The sequence below is a fragment of the Nyctibius grandis genome, chromosome 3 (assembly GCF_013368605.1).
Source record: "Nyctibius grandis isolate bNycGra1 chromosome 3, bNycGra1.pri, whole genome shotgun sequence".
NCBI classification, from domain to species: Eukaryota; Metazoa; Chordata; class Aves; order Nyctibiiformes; family Nyctibiidae; genus Nyctibius; species Nyctibius grandis.
In genome coordinates, this window is record NC_090660.1 from 54,596,410 (window position 1) to 54,615,271 (window position 18,862).

General features: G+C 40.8%; 1 protein-coding gene across 5 annotated transcripts in view; it reads left to right on the plus strand.

Annotated features, from left to right (window-relative positions):
• The window catches only part of PPP4R1 (protein phosphatase 4 regulatory subunit 1), a 77,826-nt gene that overhangs the window by 46,370 nt on the left and 12,594 nt on the right, over positions 1 to 18,862 (plus strand). For all 5 annotated transcript variants that reach the window (XM_068395957.1, XM_068395958.1, XM_068395959.1 and 2 more), the window contains 6 exons: positions 542 to 649; positions 1,386 to 1,451; positions 3,932 to 4,090; positions 5,203 to 5,333; positions 6,880 to 7,397; positions 15,801 to 15,973. In XM_068395957.1, coding sequence (XP_068252058.1) covers positions 542 to 649; positions 1,386 to 1,451; positions 3,932 to 4,090; positions 5,203 to 5,333; positions 6,880 to 7,397; positions 15,801 to 15,973 — 1,155 coding nt within the window. The remainder of the gene's footprint in view (positions 1 to 541; positions 650 to 1,385; positions 1,452 to 3,931; positions 4,091 to 5,202; positions 5,334 to 6,879; positions 7,398 to 15,800; positions 15,974 to 18,862) is intronic.

Consider the following 18,862-nt stretch of genomic DNA (forward strand, 5'->3'; position numbering starts at 1 on the left):
AGAGGGAAAAGCTGTCACTTTCTTTGGTACTTTCTTTTCAGTAATTTTATGTTTGGGAGTTGCATATGTACAATATGGAGTGATGTAATTAATTTTTAAATTATACAGAAGTTAAGCATATTAATTATCAATAATTTTCTCTTAATTGTAAAATACATATACTTACTAAGTATTGGAATAGTGAAAGTGTGGTACTTTTATTTTTGTAAGTCTGTTTGGTAAGATATGAGAGTAATTTCTGAGAGTTCAGTTGTTTCCATTAGTTAGGAATTCAGTGTAGTTTGGTGAAAGACCAATGTCTTCTGCAGCTGTGTTGCATCATGACAGGGGGAGGGTAAAAAGAAAAAAAACCCCGCTTTTTGCAGAAGCGGCCAAACCTTTTCAATTCAAAATAAGGATTTTTTTTTTTTCAATGTTGTTCTCAATTTTCAATAAAATTATATGCATCAGAATGAGAAATAAATGCAAAAAGCCTCTGCTTAACTGACACGGATTTGCATGTTGTGCAAGCATCCCTGATTAGTGTCTGTCTTGCCATTAGATAATGTGCAAAATGGCCTCCATGGTGGGAAAGGACATCACGGAAAGACTTGTTCTTCCTAGGTTTTGCGAGATGTGCTGTGACTGCAGAATGTTTCATGTTCGTAAGGTATGAATTATCAGCATCTGGTCTGGATTATCTTTGAAAGGAGTGTCATCAACTTGGAACTTGCATTTCTTGGAACTTTCCTGCTAGATCTCATCTGTGACATGTATAAGTGAAAGCTATGGGGTTTCTTTTGTAGCTCGTATTTCCACAGATTTTATATTTGATACTGAGTTTTTTCCTGAGTCCCTACCTTCATTATCAGAAACAAAGAAAGAATCTGCTTGTCCTTGTGATTGTGTAGGTGGCCATGAAAATGTGAACCAGCTGTAACTGATATAGCATCAGCCACCTGAGCTCATATCTCTGTGCATAGACGGAATTAAAGATGCTCATTAAGATGAAATAAACCAGTACTCCATCATGGTATTCAGGTGCTGAGGCTGTGTTTTGGTTTCACCCTGCCATTGCATAGCTTATTTTTCTTAATAACTGCTCGTATTCTTTCATTCTATAGCACTTTGAATGTGTTTTATCCTCCTTCCCTTTCACTTAAGTTCTGGGGTGTTTCTTTTGTGATTAAAAAAGGCTGATTAAGCTTGAAATGAAGAAAACAATTTTTGACTTTTTTTTTTTTTTTTAAACCGTGGGAACTGATGGATTGGGGAAGTGGCTGATGCTGAGTTTGCACCAAAACCTGTTTTTATGGTTTTAAAAGCTGTTTACATTTTTCCTTTGATTTTATTTGCTGTATTAAAGCTATAGTCTTAGTGGTTATTTCTTGCATTTTGTCTGCAAGGTGTGTGCAGCCAATTTTGGAGATATCTGCAGTGTAGTTGGGCAGCAAGCCACTGAAGAAATGCTGGTAAGCCATTTCTTAAAGGATTTTTCTTTTTAATACAAGTTCATAGTGGAGTTAGACAAGATACAGAGAAGGGCAGCTAAAATGATTAGGCAACTGCTGCATTCTTTTGGTAAGGAGAGACTAAAAAAGCTGTGACTCTTCAGTTTTGCTGACATGAGGTTATGATTGACATTTACAAAACCTTGAAGACAGTTACTATGAATACAGACTCTTACTTGCCAAGTCACACAGTCTAGAGCAAAGGGGTACTCCGTTCTAGAGCTGGGATAAGAGTTTAAACCAGACTGAAGAAAACACCTCAGGCTGTGGAGGCAGAGAGTATTTGGAATTTCAAAAATACATGAGGCAAGAAGTAGGCAGGAATATGTCTCCTAATGTCCATAAATGCAGTGAGAGATTGCAGATACAGGAGGAGCATGGTGGGGTATAGATTGCTACAAGTGGCGAGGCTTATGTGGTCTCTTTAAATGGCATCACTTAATGCTGCTGTTCACAGAATCACAGAATCACAGAATGTTAGGGATTGGAAGGGACCTCGAAAGATCATCTAGTCCAATCCCCCTGCCGGGGCAGGATTGCCTAGACCATATCACACAGGAACGCGTCCAGGCGGGTTTTGAATGTCTCCAGAGAAGGAGACTGTTCATTGATTTAATCTTTTAAAGTCAGTTTTCCTGACTCTAATGAAGCCTTAGAACCCTCCTGGGAAAGAGTGAAAGAGAAAGAAAGGCAGAGAATGTAAATGCATCTGGGCAATAACATATGAAGTAAGGGGAAAAGCTACAACTTCAAAATGGGAAAGCAGGGAACGGGATGGAGCAGTGAGCAGAGGATCCTTAACGGTGCCCCCTATTCCCCTGGCAGGTCCAAGGAGCTGGAGGATGTTGCTAGGCTTGGAGACACGGCAGGGCTAGGGAGCAGAAATCAGCCTGACAGTCTCTGGGATCCTTCTTCAAGTTTTCTCCTTTTGGGGATGCAGACAGTGAGCTTGTTGAGGGCCTGAGGAGGTTGATGAGTTAGTGCCATAAATTAGTGAGGGACTTATATGGAGAGAGTGTAAATGCAGGCATGATTTCAACAAGGGCTCTGCAGCCTTTTGCAGATGTGGTATTGGGACAGGTATGTCTAGTATGACCCTCAGGGTATTTCTTATGTTCTTGTGCATTTGCTGCAATTTTCCTTAGTACTGTGTGATTCAAGCCATTTGATAATGAAGTATCATTTTGCAGATTTACATCCCATATGTTTCTTGATTGGGGATGTAAATTGGTTTCTCTCACACAAATGCCCTTTTAGTGATATATGTCATGAATTTGGATTAAAACTTTTAAGGGGTCCAATTAGACTATGAAATAAAGTGGTGAAAGCAATAACATGTTGCTGGATGGTTGGGGGTCTCTTTCCATAACAGAAAATACCATTTTCTGCTCTTTTTGGATTATTAAAAAACCCAAAAAGAGCCCCTCAAAACAACCCAAACAAAAACCTGAATGGCTTTAGATAAAACTTCATTTTGTAACATAAATCCTTTTTTTTAATCAGAAGCAAAGTCCAGAAAACTTTGCTGCAGAAAGTAGGAACAGCTGAAGATCAGTAATTGAGAACAGAGCTGTAGCAACAGTCATTGCCTTAATTGCATCTTACCACTCTGCGCGTTGCAATTGAAGGCAGCCAAGACGTGCATGTCTTTGACTGCCTCGCTTGCACTCTGTCCACTATTTCATCTTTGCCATTACTGTTTCCAAAAAACCCAAGCACCTGAGCAACTTAAATGCTTCAGTTTTATTAGTAAAACCACTGCTTTGTTCAAACCTGTTTTCTCTTGCACCAAATGCAGCATTTTCCTCATTCCCCTATTCCTCTGTGCAGTTCAGGTCCTGCTTTGTAGGGTAGGTGGTGACAGAGATTTGGTAAATCTAATAATGAGAAGCTTAAGTGGAAAAGGAAGGTTTTCTTTCTTTTTGAAGATGCTCTTCCTTTGCATTTCAGTGAGAATCTTACAAAAATCTGAAGTGGTCTCTGATAGGTAAAACATTAATGCACCAATATTCTTTATGCTTTTGTTCCTTTCAATGTTACCTGCTTTGAAAGAATGGTGTAGAGATGAGGTCTGGTCTTATGATAGATTTTCTGGGCTTGGGGATATTTTTTGAGTTGGGTTTTTTGTGGGGTTGTTTGGTTTTTTTTTTGGTTGGGTTTTTTTTTGGTTTTTTAATAAATCAGGTTAGAAAGTTAGTACTTTCTTGCTATTGTTCAGACAGGTGAATTTTCCTTATCTGTATCCATAAGTAACATGAGAGGAACTGATTAGAAGGGTGGTGCTACTGAATGTGTGTTCTTTGTCTTGCGTATATTAAACTAATGCATCTGAGTATGAGGGCAGAGAATTAAATGAAGTAAATGAATGCGAAAAAAGAACTTGCTTTGAAACAAGTACTACCTGTTCAGACTTGCAAACTTACTCACTATGTTCCTAACAGCTGCCAAGGTTTTTCCAGCTCTGCTCTGATAATGTGTGGGGAGTTAGGAAAGCCTGTGCTGAATGCTTCATGGCAGTTTCTTGTGCAACATCACAGGAAGTCCGGAGGACAAAATTGTCAACCCTTTTTATTAATTTGATTAGTGATCCTTCACGATGGGTAAGAATTGCTTTTTGTTTCTTGAATAGCTGTCATATTTAACTGCGATACTCCATATAGAACCTCGCCCCATAGGTGTGGATAACAACTTGTTTCACACACCTCAGGCAAAATTGTTAGACTGCTTAGTTTGTCATTGGGCGTAGAGCGTCCCTCATTTTCACTGCAACATGTAAGAAAAACTGTGTCAGTGGGATAGCTTTTCTTAGCTACAGAACTGCTTGTGACTTAACATTGATGAAAATTATTAACAAAACTGGAAAATCAGACATGATTTATTTGTATTTCTTCAGGTTCCCTACCACCGCCTCCTTTTTTGGGGGAAAAGTGGGGCATGGAGTGGGGTGCTGGTATTTGTTGTTGGGTTTGGGTTTGTTTGATTTTGGTTTGTGTGGGGGTTTGTGTGGTGTTTTTTGTTGTTTTTGTTTTGTTTTGTTTTCTTTTTTTTTTTTGTCTTGAAGATCTACTCTTCAAACCTTGTTAAGTTTGTTATTGAACGCACTACTTCTGAGAGCCAAAAGTAGACCTTTTGTACAGGAGCATGAGCTCTTGGATCCTGAAAAGTTGTGCAAGTTGTAGCCTAGCAGAATTAATCAAATAATACAAATGCAGGTAGATAAGATAATTGTTGAGAAGAGGAGAATAAATACTAGGAGAAAGGAAGAGCAAATGAGCAACATAGCCAAACAGGAAAGGGAAAGAAATGCAGAGCTTATCATTAGTCAAACTTACGGTACTGAAATGTCTGTTCCCTGCACATAATTTTTGCCTTTCAAGTTGTTAAAATTCTCAACTGAACTTTCAAATTTACCTGCTTCTACTGTCTAAATAATTGTGATTTCTTTGATTGTGGGGAATAGGCCTGTCAACTTAGTTACCTATGTTTTAACTGTTTCTACCCTACTTTTTCTTAACTTTTTTTTTTTTTACTTTATGTATACAGCTGGCTGACTCTTTCCAGACAAGAGTATCTACTGTTGCTTTCCTCAGTAGGCTTATGACCCTTCCAATTCCTAGTAGCAGGCATTTTTGTTTTATAAGACAGCAAGTTTTATATATAGAAATAATTTTTTTTTTTTTTTTTTTTTTTTACTTTGGACCCTTTCCACTAGGTCCGCCAAGCTGCTTTTCAGTCTCTGGGGCCTTTCATATCAACTTTTGCTAATCCATCCAGCAGTGGCCAGTACTTTAAAGAAGAAGATGGTAAAAACCCAGAAGATTGTGGTTCTGTGCAGGAAAACAGGTAAAGAATTTCTAAATCTAAAAATTATTTTTTCCTCCTTGTTTTTCTTCTGTATGAACTGCAAGTTAAGAAAATTAACTTTCCTATGGAAATTGAGTATTTGTCTTGGTAAATGGAAAGATCTGGAACTTCTCATCTTACTTCTGACTACCAGAATCTTCAGTTGTTTACTAAAAATGCATGACTATTAAGTAACTTACAGTACTTTAGGATATATCTGCTGTGATGAAATGACCGACTTGATAGACAAGGGAGAGGAGTGGATATAGTCTACCTATATTTCATTAAGGCTTTTGACATGGTCTCCCGTAAGATCCTTATAGAGGAGCTGATGAAGTATGGGCTGAACGAGCAGACAGTGAGGTGGATTGACAGCTGACTGAATGTCTGGGCCCAGAGGGCGCTGATCAGCAACACACAGTTGGAGACAGTTGGAGTTGGTGGCATATCTCAGGGGTCAGTATTGGGTCCAGTCCTGTTTAACATCTTCATTAATGATCTGGATGGTGGAGCAGGGTGTACCCTGAGCAAATTTGCTGATGACACAAAACTGGGAGGAGTGGCTGATGTCCAGATGGTCATGCTGCCATCCAGAGGGGCCTCAGTAGGCTGAGAAACAGGCTGTCAGGAACCTCTTGATATTCAACAAGTGCAAAGTCCTGCACCCGGAGAGGAACAGCCCCAGGCACCGGTACGTGCTGGGGTCTGACTGGATGAAGAGCTGCTTTTCAGAAAAGGCCTTAAGGGTCATGGTGAACACCAGATTGACCATGAGGTAGCAATGTGCCCTTGAAGTAAAGGCCAATGGTATCCTGGGCTACATTAGGAGGAGTGTTGCCAGCAGGTCGAGGGAGGTGATCCTTCCCCTCTGCTCAGCACTGGTGAGGCCACAGCTGGAGTGCTGGGTCCAGTCCTGGGCTCCCTGTTATAACAGACACATGGACATACTGGAGAGAGAGTCCAGTGAAGGGCCACAGAGATGATGAAGGGACTGGAGCATCTCTACTATGAGGAAAGGCTAAGAGAGCTGGGGCTTCTCAGCCTGGAGAAGAGAAGGTTCAGAGGGGATCTTATTAATGTGTACAGATACCTGAAGGGAGGGTGGAAAGAGGACAGGGCCAGGCTCTTTTCAGTGGTGTCCAGTGACAGGACCAGAGGCAATGGGCATAAAGTGAGGCACTGGAGGTTCCCTCTGAACATCAGGAAATGCTTTTTTTTACTGTGAGGGTGACTGAGCACTGGCACAGATTGTCCAGGGAGGCTGTGGAGTCTCTGTCCTCCACAATATTCAAAAGCCATCTGGATATGGTCCTGGGCAACTGGTTCTGGGTGGCCCTCCATGAGCAGGGGGTTTGGCCTAGATGACCTCCAGAGGTGCCTTCCAACCTCAATCATTCTGTGATTCTATGATTTATTTTGCTATGCTGTAAGTAAATCTAGTTTGATAAATAGCAAGCTGATAGTATGTGTGTGAATTTTCAAGAGCATCTCTTTGCAGCAAGTCTATTTTGGTTTTCAAATGTTCATTTGCTTTGGCACTCAACAGTGAGCAAGTCAGGACTACAGAAGATGTCACAACAGAGGATGAGCGCAACAGGACAGAGGATTTGTCTTCACATGTTGATAATGACGATTTTGCAACAAAACTTGAAAATGACATGGAAGATCAAAATACGGTGTCAAATAACTCCCAGAGGGAAAGTGATTTCCAGACTGAGTCTTCCTTCCATTGCACTTTGTCTTCAGAACCTTGTGGGGAAATGGCTGACCTGAAGGAGCGAAGTTCTCATTGCTGTACAGCAGGTCTGCAGGAGGCTGGGCTGAATTCACAGGAAACCTCTCTTTCAGAGCAGGAATTGTACAACTCTTTCCATTTCTGGAGGACTCCACTTCCTGAAATAGATATTGACTTAGAGCTTCAGCAGACTTCTGAGATGATACTTGATAGAGAAGTTCAGGAACTCACTATGCCAGTGTCTCCAAGCATTCCTATGGCAACAAGGAAAGAATTGGAAGAAATGATAGAAAATTTGGAACCCCATATAGATGATCCAGATGTTAAAGGTATAGTAAAGATACTGAAGCACTTTTAGTGTTTGGAGATATGCGTATGTTGCTTTAGCAGCTTGGGCTTTAACCTTGCAGTTGTTTTGAGAGTCAGAAGTACTACTTTCTGCTGGTCCTCAAAGAGATTGTATCTATTTTGATTTAACTGTGAAAATTGATGATGAACTAAAAGGGAACTTACATTTGTGTAAAGATGTTTAAAGGTAGTGTGTTTCCTTCCATAAACTGAATACAGATACAGTTAGCAGTATAAACTTCTGACTGCCTATTTTGACAGTATAATTGAATAGATGGTTCAATAGCATAAACTGTTGATCAGGAAATTAATTTGTAATTAGCATACATGCAAAATAAGAAGTTGGTTTTTTTTTTAATATTGAAGTGTGAAAAATCCTTTTCATTTTATGCATTATCCATTTTATTTTTGATGAATTAGTCTTCTCCATTTTTCTGCAAGGTCTTTACTATTGCAGTGTCGTGTTATCGATTAAATGTGCCAAGTCTTTTGGGTCAAACTCAGAATTGATCCAAACTGAATTCTTGAATTGAACACACATCCTCTATTTCAAAAGCTTTTGAAGGGTGGAGAAGGGTTTCGTAAGTATGAACAGGTGGTGGAAGAGCACCTCAGAGATAGCTAGGTCATTTTAGCCCAGGTATTTCACACATACCTACTGGAGATATGTTTCTCTCGGTATTCATATGCTGAATAAATTCTAAGGCACATCAAGCTTGAGTGTCACAGTCAAAAAGTCCAGAGATACCACTAAAGAAGAAGGCATGTTATTCTGGAGCTGAAGAATCCCTAGGAGAAAGTATGCCTCTATACCAGAAAAAGTAGGAAGGAAAAAGAGGGGCAAGTTGGGAGTGGGAAAAACACTGTAGAATGAACTGATAGTGCTTTCAGTTCATTCTAGGCAATGGCATCCTGGCCTCTATTAGGAATAGTGTAGCCAGCCGGTCTAGGGAAGTGATCGTCCCTCTGTACTAGGCACTGGTGAGGCCGCATCTTGAGTACTGTGTTCAGTTCTGGGCCCCGCACTTCAAGAAAGATGTTGAGGTGTTGGAGCGAGTCCAGAGGAGGGCGACCAAGCTGGTGAAGGGTCTGGAGGGTCTGACCTACGAGGAACGGCTGAGGGAGCTGGGGTTGTTTAGCCTGGAGAAGAGGAGGCTCAGAGGTGACCTTATTGCAGTCTACAACTACCTGAAGGGAGGTTGTAGTGAAGTGGGAGTTGGCCTCTTCTCCCGGGCAACTAGCGATAGGACAAGAGGGCACAGCCTCAAGCTTTGCCAGGGGAGGTTCAGGTTGGACATCAGGAAGAATTTCTTTACAGAAGGGGTCATTAGACATTGGAATGGGCTGCCCAGGGAGGTGGTGGAGTCACCATTTCTGGATGTGTTTAAGAAAAGACTGGACATGGCACTTAGTGCCATGGTCTAGTTGACAGCGTGGTGTAGGGGCAGCAGTTGGACTCGATGATCCCAGAGGTCTCTTCCAGCCTGGTTGATTCTGTGATTCTGTGCTTTCACCTTCTTTCTGTTGTTAGTAGGTTGATATGCTAATACCTTTTCTTAAATCCATTTTGGGCTGCTTCTGTTTAATCTGTTGTGAAGTCAGCAGATGAAACTTTGTTCCTTTAAGAGTGCTTTGGGTATTCTCTCTCTAAGGAAAGAGATAAGAAAAAAATTTCAGCCTTGCTAATGATCCCAGTCTTCACATAACCTAACTCTGAAGCCGGCTGTTAAAACTTGCACTGCTGTTCAGATTTGTTTTACAAAACCTTGTTCTGTCCAGTTACAGAACATATCTTAAACACTTTTAATGAAGATTTATATAGGCATGTATTTGTACATCCAGAATCGTCCTGTTTTACAGGGTTTTCTGTCGTGTATGTGTTCATGTCTTGTTTCTGAGCAGGTTTTTTTCTTTGTAGCTGTCTTGACTGGGTGTCAGGAGGTTTTCTGTGCAGTTCTTGACTCCACTTGTGCATTTCAGTAGAAGAAAACTGTTACTAGGTTGTCGACACCATGAGTTCCCAGTGCCCACAAGTTAGGAAAGATTTGAATTAGGGTTACCAGTGCCATTTATTCTAATTTGGGGTGGGCTGGGGGTGGGCAGTCTTAATTACTCAGTCACGTTTGCATTCCGTTCAGTACCTCTGACTTGGCCAAGGCTGTGTAGTGAAGCCCCATGAAACACACCTTCTAAACCTTGTACTTTTTTTGCCTCTACTTTCATTATTTGGTCTAGATACTTCAGAAGCTGGAATTCGACAACGTGCCTGTTTTGATTTGGTAGCATTGCTATTTTAATTTTGCACAAAGTGAATTGAGGCATAAGGAAATTGAGACCAAAACTAATCGAATAGTATTCATTTTGCATGCTTGTCTCAAACACTAAAGCGCACGTAGAAGTGGTAGGTATCCAGACTTCAGTCTCTGAGTACCTGACTTAATGACTATGTTTTGGACCTTACACTCCGTAAATTGTGGTATGAGGGAGGTAGAGTCCCTGTGGGGGTGATCCAGAAGATCAGAGCCCTGACTGCCTCTTTGCTCATGGCAATACCAGGAACAATGCTTCCATCTTTACAATCTAAAACTGTTATTGCAAACTGATGGTATAAATATTCAGTCCAAAGGTTGCCTTAATTTGTTATTTTCATAGAAATTTTATGAAACTTCTTAATTTCACAGACAATTTTTTCTCCAGTATATGTGACTAACAAGTGTTTGCCAAACAGCCCTGATCCCAGGCGGTGCTTAGGGTCTTTCCCTGCACACCCCTCCATCCCACCCCCGCAAGACTTGCCATTACATTTTTGTCAGTCTTGAACTGTAAGTGGGCTGGTTCTTGACAGCAAAGACTGAGCAAGCTAGGATTTTTTTTCCTTGTTATCTTTTTTCTTTTTAAATCCCCATGACCTATTTCTTGCACTTATTTTCTTCATTGGTTTGCTGTCACCCACGTCCTGGATTCCTGCGTCCATGCTGTGCTCCTGTCTTTATCGCTGCGTTCCCAGACAAGGAATGGGAATGGAAGGTGCTGTGTTCTCTGTGGTGGGTAAGCGGAGGCCTGCCATACTGGAGAGCTCCCATAGGTACACATCTTCTGGTTTCTGTAGCAAATAGGGCAAGCGTCCTAGAGACATCACAAGATGAAGTGGAGATGAGTTAGCAAAAGTGTAGTTTGGGAATGAGACTGTAGTGTATGATGTTATGCATGTGTCAGTAAGGTCAAGCTGTTCAGACAACCTTAACTCTGGCTGTACCTAGCCTCTCTGCTTGACTGTGCAACTGCAGTATCCTTCTCTTAACATGTTTTGTTTTGGAGAATATTTTCTAAACTTAAAAAAGAAAAAATACCTGTTGTGTGGAACCATATTGGCCAGGGTAATTGGCATAGGGTTTTTGAAAGTTCTTAAGATCACACTGAATTTTTGTTATTTGATTCTGCAGAATAACTGGTGATGGTAATAATGTGATGTCCTTCATGGTACAATCAGTGAGGTAGATGATTTCCATTTTGCTAGTTGGTTTCAGAGCCAGTCCCTGACAGCTGAGGCAGATGTGGAGATTTGGTACTGGAGTTCAACCAGCAATGATTCTTTCTGAGTCAGAGGAGTACAGTTTTTTCTTTTTGTTTTTTCTTTTTTTTTTCTCCCATGCTTTGCACTGTGTATGCATCCACAGCAACTACTGTACCTTTGTACCCCTGTCCCCTCCCTCTGTATGTATTTGCCCTCCTCTTTCCTTTTTTGTTTTAATTTCTGTTCCTTTCTGGATTCTGCATTCCTATACTTTGTATGTCCCACCTCACCCTTCTATGTTGTGCAGGGTGCTTCTACGCTCACCTCCTTGCATCATTATAGCAGAAGCATTGAGAACAGAATAACTCAGTTTTTATCTAAGGGGTACCTCAGCATACCATGACAAGTGGAAGGGTCAGTTGAAAGGAAAGGCATTGCCAGCTCGTGCAGCCCAGAGTACAGTATGTTCAGTGCATACCCCAATCTTCCAGATGTCTTGGCTGCCAAGCACTGATGGGTTACTGTTTACATTCATAGAACAAACTTTGTGGTTGCGTGGGTTTTTTGGGTGTTCTTGTTTGTTTGCTTTGGGGGTTTTTAGGTTTGTAACTTCACTGTGTTTTCTGTGCTTCTGTAGTGCACCTCCCTATCATCAGAGCAGTTTCCATTTCAAACTTCAAATCCTTGCTCCAAGACATGGAGACTGATGAGGTCTCTAGCAAATATAATTTTATAACAGTGACCAGTAACCGCCTTAGAACATACTTTTTTTCATAATCTCATTCTCAGAAAGGGGTGAACTGCTTTAACTGAATCTCAATCCCAAAAATCTTTACCTTGAGGCTTTCTTTCCAGAACTAGCTTGTTGCCAAAGTGATAAATCTGAGTAATAGGTAGTTGAGCAGTCAGCAACCAAGATAAAGACAGCCTGTCTTCTCACACGCAAACTCTACTGGCTAGCAGAGCTACACAAGTTATGCAAAGTTAAGCAGCAGTATGTAATCCCTGTTAATAGGACCTTTCCAATCCACTGGCCAGACATCCTGAGGGTCTCAGACTGGGAGACGGAAACCTGCACATTCCTCTGAAGTATGCCAGCTCTTTTAAAATTGTCACAGGGTCTTTATTCAGGTCACCATTTTCCATCTCCCTGAGGCTGCTGCCGTCTTCACTTACTTCAGAGGTTGCTTTTCATCCCCAGATGTTTTTCTTTCTTTATTTTTCTTTCCAGGGACACTTTCTTCAGCTTTATTTATCTCCTTATGTTCTGCATAGAAAGCGCTAAATCATGTAACGTCAGCTTTTCCTAATATTACTTGGGGGAAGACAGAAAGCCTGACGTGCAGGTTACTGGGGCTAACTGTGGCTTATGCCAGTTACAGGCTGCTTTGACAAATGGAGACCTAATAGGTATAAAGCAGCCCAAATGGGGGGTCAATTGATACCATTCCATTACAAAAACTGTACGTTAGGCTACTAGCACTGCTTGCAGTAGAAGTCTGAAATGTATTGTTAATGGAACAGTAGATGAGGAGGAAGTGGGGAAAGAACTCTTCTTATTTTTATGTTTTAATTACTTGTATCTCTGTACCCATTAATGCAGCCCATAGCTTTTGCTTCTGAATAAGAAGTGGGGGTAAGAAAGGCAGATCCTTCAGAAAAAAGAAAGGAACGTGCCACTTAAATGTCAGTGTCTTCTAGTGAGACATCAGGAGAAACAGAAAACAACAGTAAAGCATATTGAAAGGACAAACTCCTGAGGATCGGGAAATTTAATAAGGCCAGGTAAAATGTGGTTTTGTATTTAAAGGTTGTGCCAGTTATTTTAGGACGCAGGTACGGTAGCCAAGAGTAAATAATTCCTTGCTGAAAAATACTTCTCACCTGAAGCAAGAGTCAAAGGAAGAAAGAGTTAATTAGCAGATGGTTTAAGATCCAGTGAACATTGACTGTATCTTACCAATGCAGTACAAGAGTTCTGTGTTATGCACAAAACTGACCTTTACAATTTTTGCTGAAGGTAGATGTGAAAGCTAATTAGCCAGCAGATTCCCTTCCAGTCTTCCTCCCAAAACCTTGCTTCCCAAGAGCTCAGAGGCATTTCTCTTTGTCATGTGTGAGAGGGGAGCCTTACCCTTTGCTTGTGCTTTTAATGGTTTTCTGGAAAATGTTGCCTGTCTTACGGCTGTAGGAAAGATCTTTGTGGGAGATCGGGAGGAGCAGCAGCCACCTCAGTCAGGAGGGTGTCAGCACAGATCTTGGACTGTGTCTATGTGTGATGGGATTACGACGGGATGTGCCCTGGCCCTTGAGCCTGGGTTGGTGAAGGCACCTCATTAGGATGCTCTCTCAGGTTTCAGTATCTTCAAGGCAGCTGCCTAGAGCTGTGCACACATACACACGTACTTACACATGCACTCTTTTTCTCCTCCTCCTTTACTAAGCACTCCACCATTCTGGAGTCTTCCATAGTGACTGTACTTGGCTCTTTTTTTTTTGGCCAAGACTTTTTAAGTTGTTTATGAACTTCAGGTCATTCACCTTTCAGTGAATGACAGCACTGGAGGCACCCTTGGTGACAAAACCTATGGAGAAGCACTCAAGGAAGAAAGAAGGCACTTGCCAATCAGTGAAATCCTTGGGAGTTTGGCCTCTCCTGTCCTTCATCCCCATGTCTTCAGAGTGTAGAATTGACAAGAATCTGAGGAGATGCATGTTTGAGACATATCTCCTCTAGGGTAGGCAGAGGAAATCAGGATACGTGTGGTCTCCATCCTGTTAAGCCCCTATAAGCAAGGGTAGTCCAGGCATGCAGGCTGTCAGTGGGGCATGAGTGGGGAACATGTCTTGGAAAATTCCCAATTACTGCTGTAGATGCCTTCACTCTTGTTACTAGAAGTAATCTTTGGAGCTCTGTGTGGATTTTTCAGTAAATACATATTCAGTGTTCAAGCAGTAAGTGTTACCCACTCAGGGTGAGCTTTCTTGACTTCTAAGTGAAAATGAGAGGCGTGTGCATTTTTCATGAAGCTGTCCTTCATGAAAAATGCCTTCTTGATGTGCAGCAGAATATAATTATTTTTAATTTTCTTGTTTGATTTCTCTAAATGAGAATAAACTGGAAATCAGACAGGCATTTCTTGCCCTAGCAGGTGCTCTGAAATGACCACCTATTTTGCATGATTTTGGGGTGATTTATTTAACTTTTAAGTTTTGGAGGAATTTGCTATCCGTGATCTTGTTTATTCTCATGGGCCTTGAAGTACAAGAGGTTTATTGTCAGTGAACTAACACTTGAAGAATGAAGTCATAGCAAGTTTTTGTTAATCTTACAAATTGTAAAATTCCTAATTTTTATATATTTATATATAAATTATATATATTATAGATATATATTGAAGATATATTTTCTAACATAATGTGTTTTATAGTGGAAGTATTAGTGTGATGTTGGTTTTGTTTTTAAGTTTCTAACTTGCTGTGGTTTTTGCTGTTGAGGTGAATTCCAGTAATACAGCAAGAATATCTTTTGGTTATTCTGTCAGAAATTTGATGCAGTTACAAAGCTAGCATTGCATATTTTAAAGAATTATCTTTACTCCTGCTCATTAGACTCCACCTAGTAACCAGTGAACCTGTAATGTGTTTTCCAATTGTGCTGAGTTACAATTTTGCTTCTTGTAACAGATGAATTGCATATCTGTTTCTTCTATCTACAAATGAGTCCAACTTTTTTTGTTTAATTCTTATTAATAACCCTATCAAAAAAACTAGATGGAGAAATTCAGATTCTATAACTTAGTATGGCAACATGGGATTAAAAACAAGCATATGGTTTGTCGTTTAATTTCACAATGAGCATTTAAGAAACATTGGAAAAGCCAAAGTCTATGAGGAATGGAGCTTGTGGATGGCTAGGTAAATTTAATGGATCAGGAGATTATTCCTCCATGCCTTCTTAGAAAGAAGTGGATAAGGAGAGAGGCAGGGTAGATCAGTCTGCACTGAATTCTGTGTCCCTTGCAGCTAAGACTGCCACTGATAGCAGATCTGCTTAGGTCAGGCTATGTCCAAGGAACTTTGCTCAGCAAAGCTTTTTTTAATTAGCAGTGAGCAGAGGGATGGAAAGCAGAGCAGGCTCTGAACTGCTGGAACTTTTTCAAAAGAGAAAATGGCAGAGTGAAGTGTTAATGCTTTCTTTTGATGAATAAGAGGACATCAAACAGTGCAACCTTCATTATTTGTTTGAAGGATGCGAGGAGGCTGAAGTATCCTGTCCAGAAGAGAGTTACTGGGGTAACTGGTATAGCATCTTCCTATATAGATCTTGCTTTACAGTTGCTATAAAAACGTAAGAATTTAGTGACCATGTATATATAGAGAGACAGGCTCTCAGAACCAAAATCCTTTCTGTATGAATAAACCTGTTCTCAACCTTTATTTGAATTACTTTTTCCTTCTCTCTCTTATTCCCACCTCCCACAGAAGACACAGTCAGTAAGTTGGTATTCATGTGCTGTTCTACCCCAAAAACTATTTGCACCATTAATATGTACCGATTCTTAAAGAACTGATCCTGCCATAACAGCAGTCTCTTACTCCTGGGTTTTTTTGCTTTAAAGACAAATTTCACTGAACTGTAGTTCAGAGCACCCTAGGAAAAGAGTGGAGTGTTGATCTGCCTTGCATTTTATGCTAAATGTCCCCAGTTTGGGATTTACTAGCAGTCTATAATCATAAATTTGTACCTCCCCTGTAGTTCTTCCACCATCCTTCAGTTAATTACTCACTGTCTAAAAGTTGATTTGTGGACTTGCTAAAAGTTTATTGCAGTTCAGTTTCTCATGTATTTCTTTTTCATATGCTGCAGCACAAGTGGAGGTGTTATCTGCTGCACTCAGAGCATCCAGTTTGGATCCTCAAGAAGAGACATTGGCCAGCGTTGGCAAGGGAACAGACTCGCAGACCGAACTAACCATCAATGACCAACAAAATTTTAAACCTATACTGAGTGATATTGTGCCTTTAATTGGTGACACTGAGGTAAGAAGCACATTTTGTACTCGATTTTTTTTTTTTTCCCTTAGGATTTCCAGGGCTACAGTAATAGAACTGTATTTTGCGTTCGTGCGGTAATTGCAGCCAAATGCTTCCTACTTCTGGCTAGTGTGTCATTCAGTTTTGTTGGCTGGTATTGAAGCGCTAGCTACTAAAATAAAATGAGTTGTGTTGGGTGTCTTTGTTTTTGCCAGTTCTGTGTTCGTCCATGTGAATTCTTGAAATGGTTTCCATTAAAATCTCTGTTGTGACATTTTAAGATGTTTTAATGCTACTGCAGTTTATTACTGTGAAATTGCCTTCCTTAAAACAGAGCCCTACTGATAATAAGTGAATCCCCTTCTCCAGTGCCCTTCCCCCTCGCTCCCCTCCCACCTCATCTGGAGAAAGAGGTACTTTGTTCCCTGCGCTCCCTGTCGAAGTGTGTTGTAGTAGTTTACTGGCCTGCATAAAAGAAATTCAGGACCTGCAATCTAGGATGTTGTGTGCATTGCTGAAAGAGAAAGGGGATTCTAGCAATCAGTAACATTTTAAAGTTTTTTGCACACACTTCTTCGGCACCCCACCACTGCCCCCTGCCCGACTGCAGTCTGTGGCATTTTGTACTATTTTCTGTTCTGTACTGTGTATTAGGCCAAACCCACTATGTTTACTGCATACAGTGCCACAAGTTCTGGTGGTATTAAAAGCCATAGCTATGTAGAAAGCAATGGTTCCAAAATATGCTTCATAAAACCACAGCAACTGATTTGTTGAAGCATATTGCCTAAATGGTATTTTCAGATGAAATTTTGATAAATGTCTTTTGAAAAGTCTAGGAGTTGACATCAGTAGAGTGCAAACATTTTGAACCTCCTTTAATTAGAGCAGTGTCTCTAGATGACATTTAATTAACTTTCTGCCTAAGCTGTTGGACTACCGTGTAGCCTGAAAACGTGGGGAGTTGAGGAATGTGACATTTACTTGGATACTGCTGTTTATACACAACCATAATTTAACACTACAAATGTGGTTGGTTGGTTTGTTCTGAAAAAACAGCCTGCCCCAATTCCTGATGTCAGGCCCGATATGTTTCTTTGCCATAGGATCTGTTGTAGTCACTTCTTTCTAATGCTAACCTGTAAAATGACAGTGTAAATGTATCTTCTGTCCTAATTTTTGGGGGTAGTGAGGGTGGTGTTTGTTCAGAGGGGCCTGTCTTGCATTTTATTTCTTCTCAGAGTGTGATGCTGACAGAAAGTTTAAGAACCTGTCACATTGCTGGTATATGTTGGTTTTGCATGTTTCAGTTTTACTCTTTAAAAGGATGCTCTTAATCTGTCAGTTCCTTGTTTGTTACTGGCACTGAATCAAGTCCTTGTTTTACAAGTGAAAGGATATTATAGAGGTGACCTAGAATTTGGGAATCAAGCTGTGATCTGTTGAGCAAGTGGACTGTTGTCCCTAGCAGTGCAGAGCTCTGATTTTCACAGGTGGTTTTTTTTGTTGTTGTGGGGGATTTTGAGGGGGCATTTGGTTTTTTTTTTAGGTCTTGGCATAGCAAAATGTCAATAGGGTACTCGCCACTTCACAGTTCTGCACAGGTATCATAACTGATATTGCAAAGCAAAATCATGCTTTGCTTGCCCTTCTGCATCTGTATTAGCTCCTGAAGGAGTTAATGCTACATGTTAAAGAGTGACTCTCTATTCAGATGAAAAGAAATGTTGTAATAGAATGAAGAGATAAGATTTTGGGACGTAGATGGAGCTTGTTTGTTGAGTTAATTTTCCTCAGGAGCCACCGTTTTTATTTTCTTTAGGTTGTATGCTCCCTATAGAGTTTGGTAAATGAATGTAAGCCTCAAGAACTTCCCCAAGTCGTATTCCCAGTGGATGGGTGTGGGAGTCTTATTTTGTTTGTTTGTTTTTGGTTTGTTGGCGGTAGAGAGAGAAGGGAAAGAAAAGAAAGAGAGAGGAAACTGGACTAAAATCAGCCCATCCCTTTCTGGCATAAGGACCTTGCTTTAAGAAGAGGGTGGATGCCAGGAGAAGACTGGACCCCTGCTACTGGCTGCTTCTCTCCGTGTTTGGGCCAGCTGCCCTGTCAGGAAACACCAGCACCACTTCTCCTGGTGCTGTGGGCTTTGTGTGCAAGCCATGGCACAGAGCAGGGGTCTGTGGAGCACAACCATGGAGCTCTTGTTACGCTGCAGCTGAAGGAAACCTCATGTAAGAGATTTGTAAGGCCCTGACAAAGATTTTGCATTTCAGAGGTTGTGGTTCACCCGTTTGGTACTCAAGAAGCTTTCAGGGTAAACCCTGCTGAATTTTTAGGTCCTGGCTCTCTGCGGTGCTTAGTTCAGAGTGTGTATGTTACATGGAAAAAGTACAGATGGAACTTCATCTGCAGGAACAGAGATACTGCATTGACTTAAATACCGACTGATGCTGTGGTTCTGTACTGAAGCTCTTCCTTTCTGGAATGCATGTTTGATTTTAAAAGTGCCTGTGCAAAAATCTTGCCATCTGTGACACCCTTCAGTATATTTAGTTGTTCAACTTAGTTCAATCAATACAGTATTATTTTTATCTTTTTTTTTTTTTTAAACTTAGCCTTTTAGAGCTGGCGTAGCAGAGATTGTGAGGTGGAGTCTTTTCATTTTTAATGTAGCAGAATGGATGACTAGCCTCTGGTCCCATGCACCTGGGCAACTCGTGGAAAGCACTATGGCTAGGTTGTGCTGGCTGCCTCATAATTTCTTGATTTGAAAGAGGTCAAAGCCTGGCAAAGGTCTGACGATGCTGAAAATGATCTCTTTTTCTGAAAAAAAAAAAAAAAAGAAGCTAAAAAGGAGTGAAGAATTGACTGGCAAACTAAAATCCTGCAGAAATG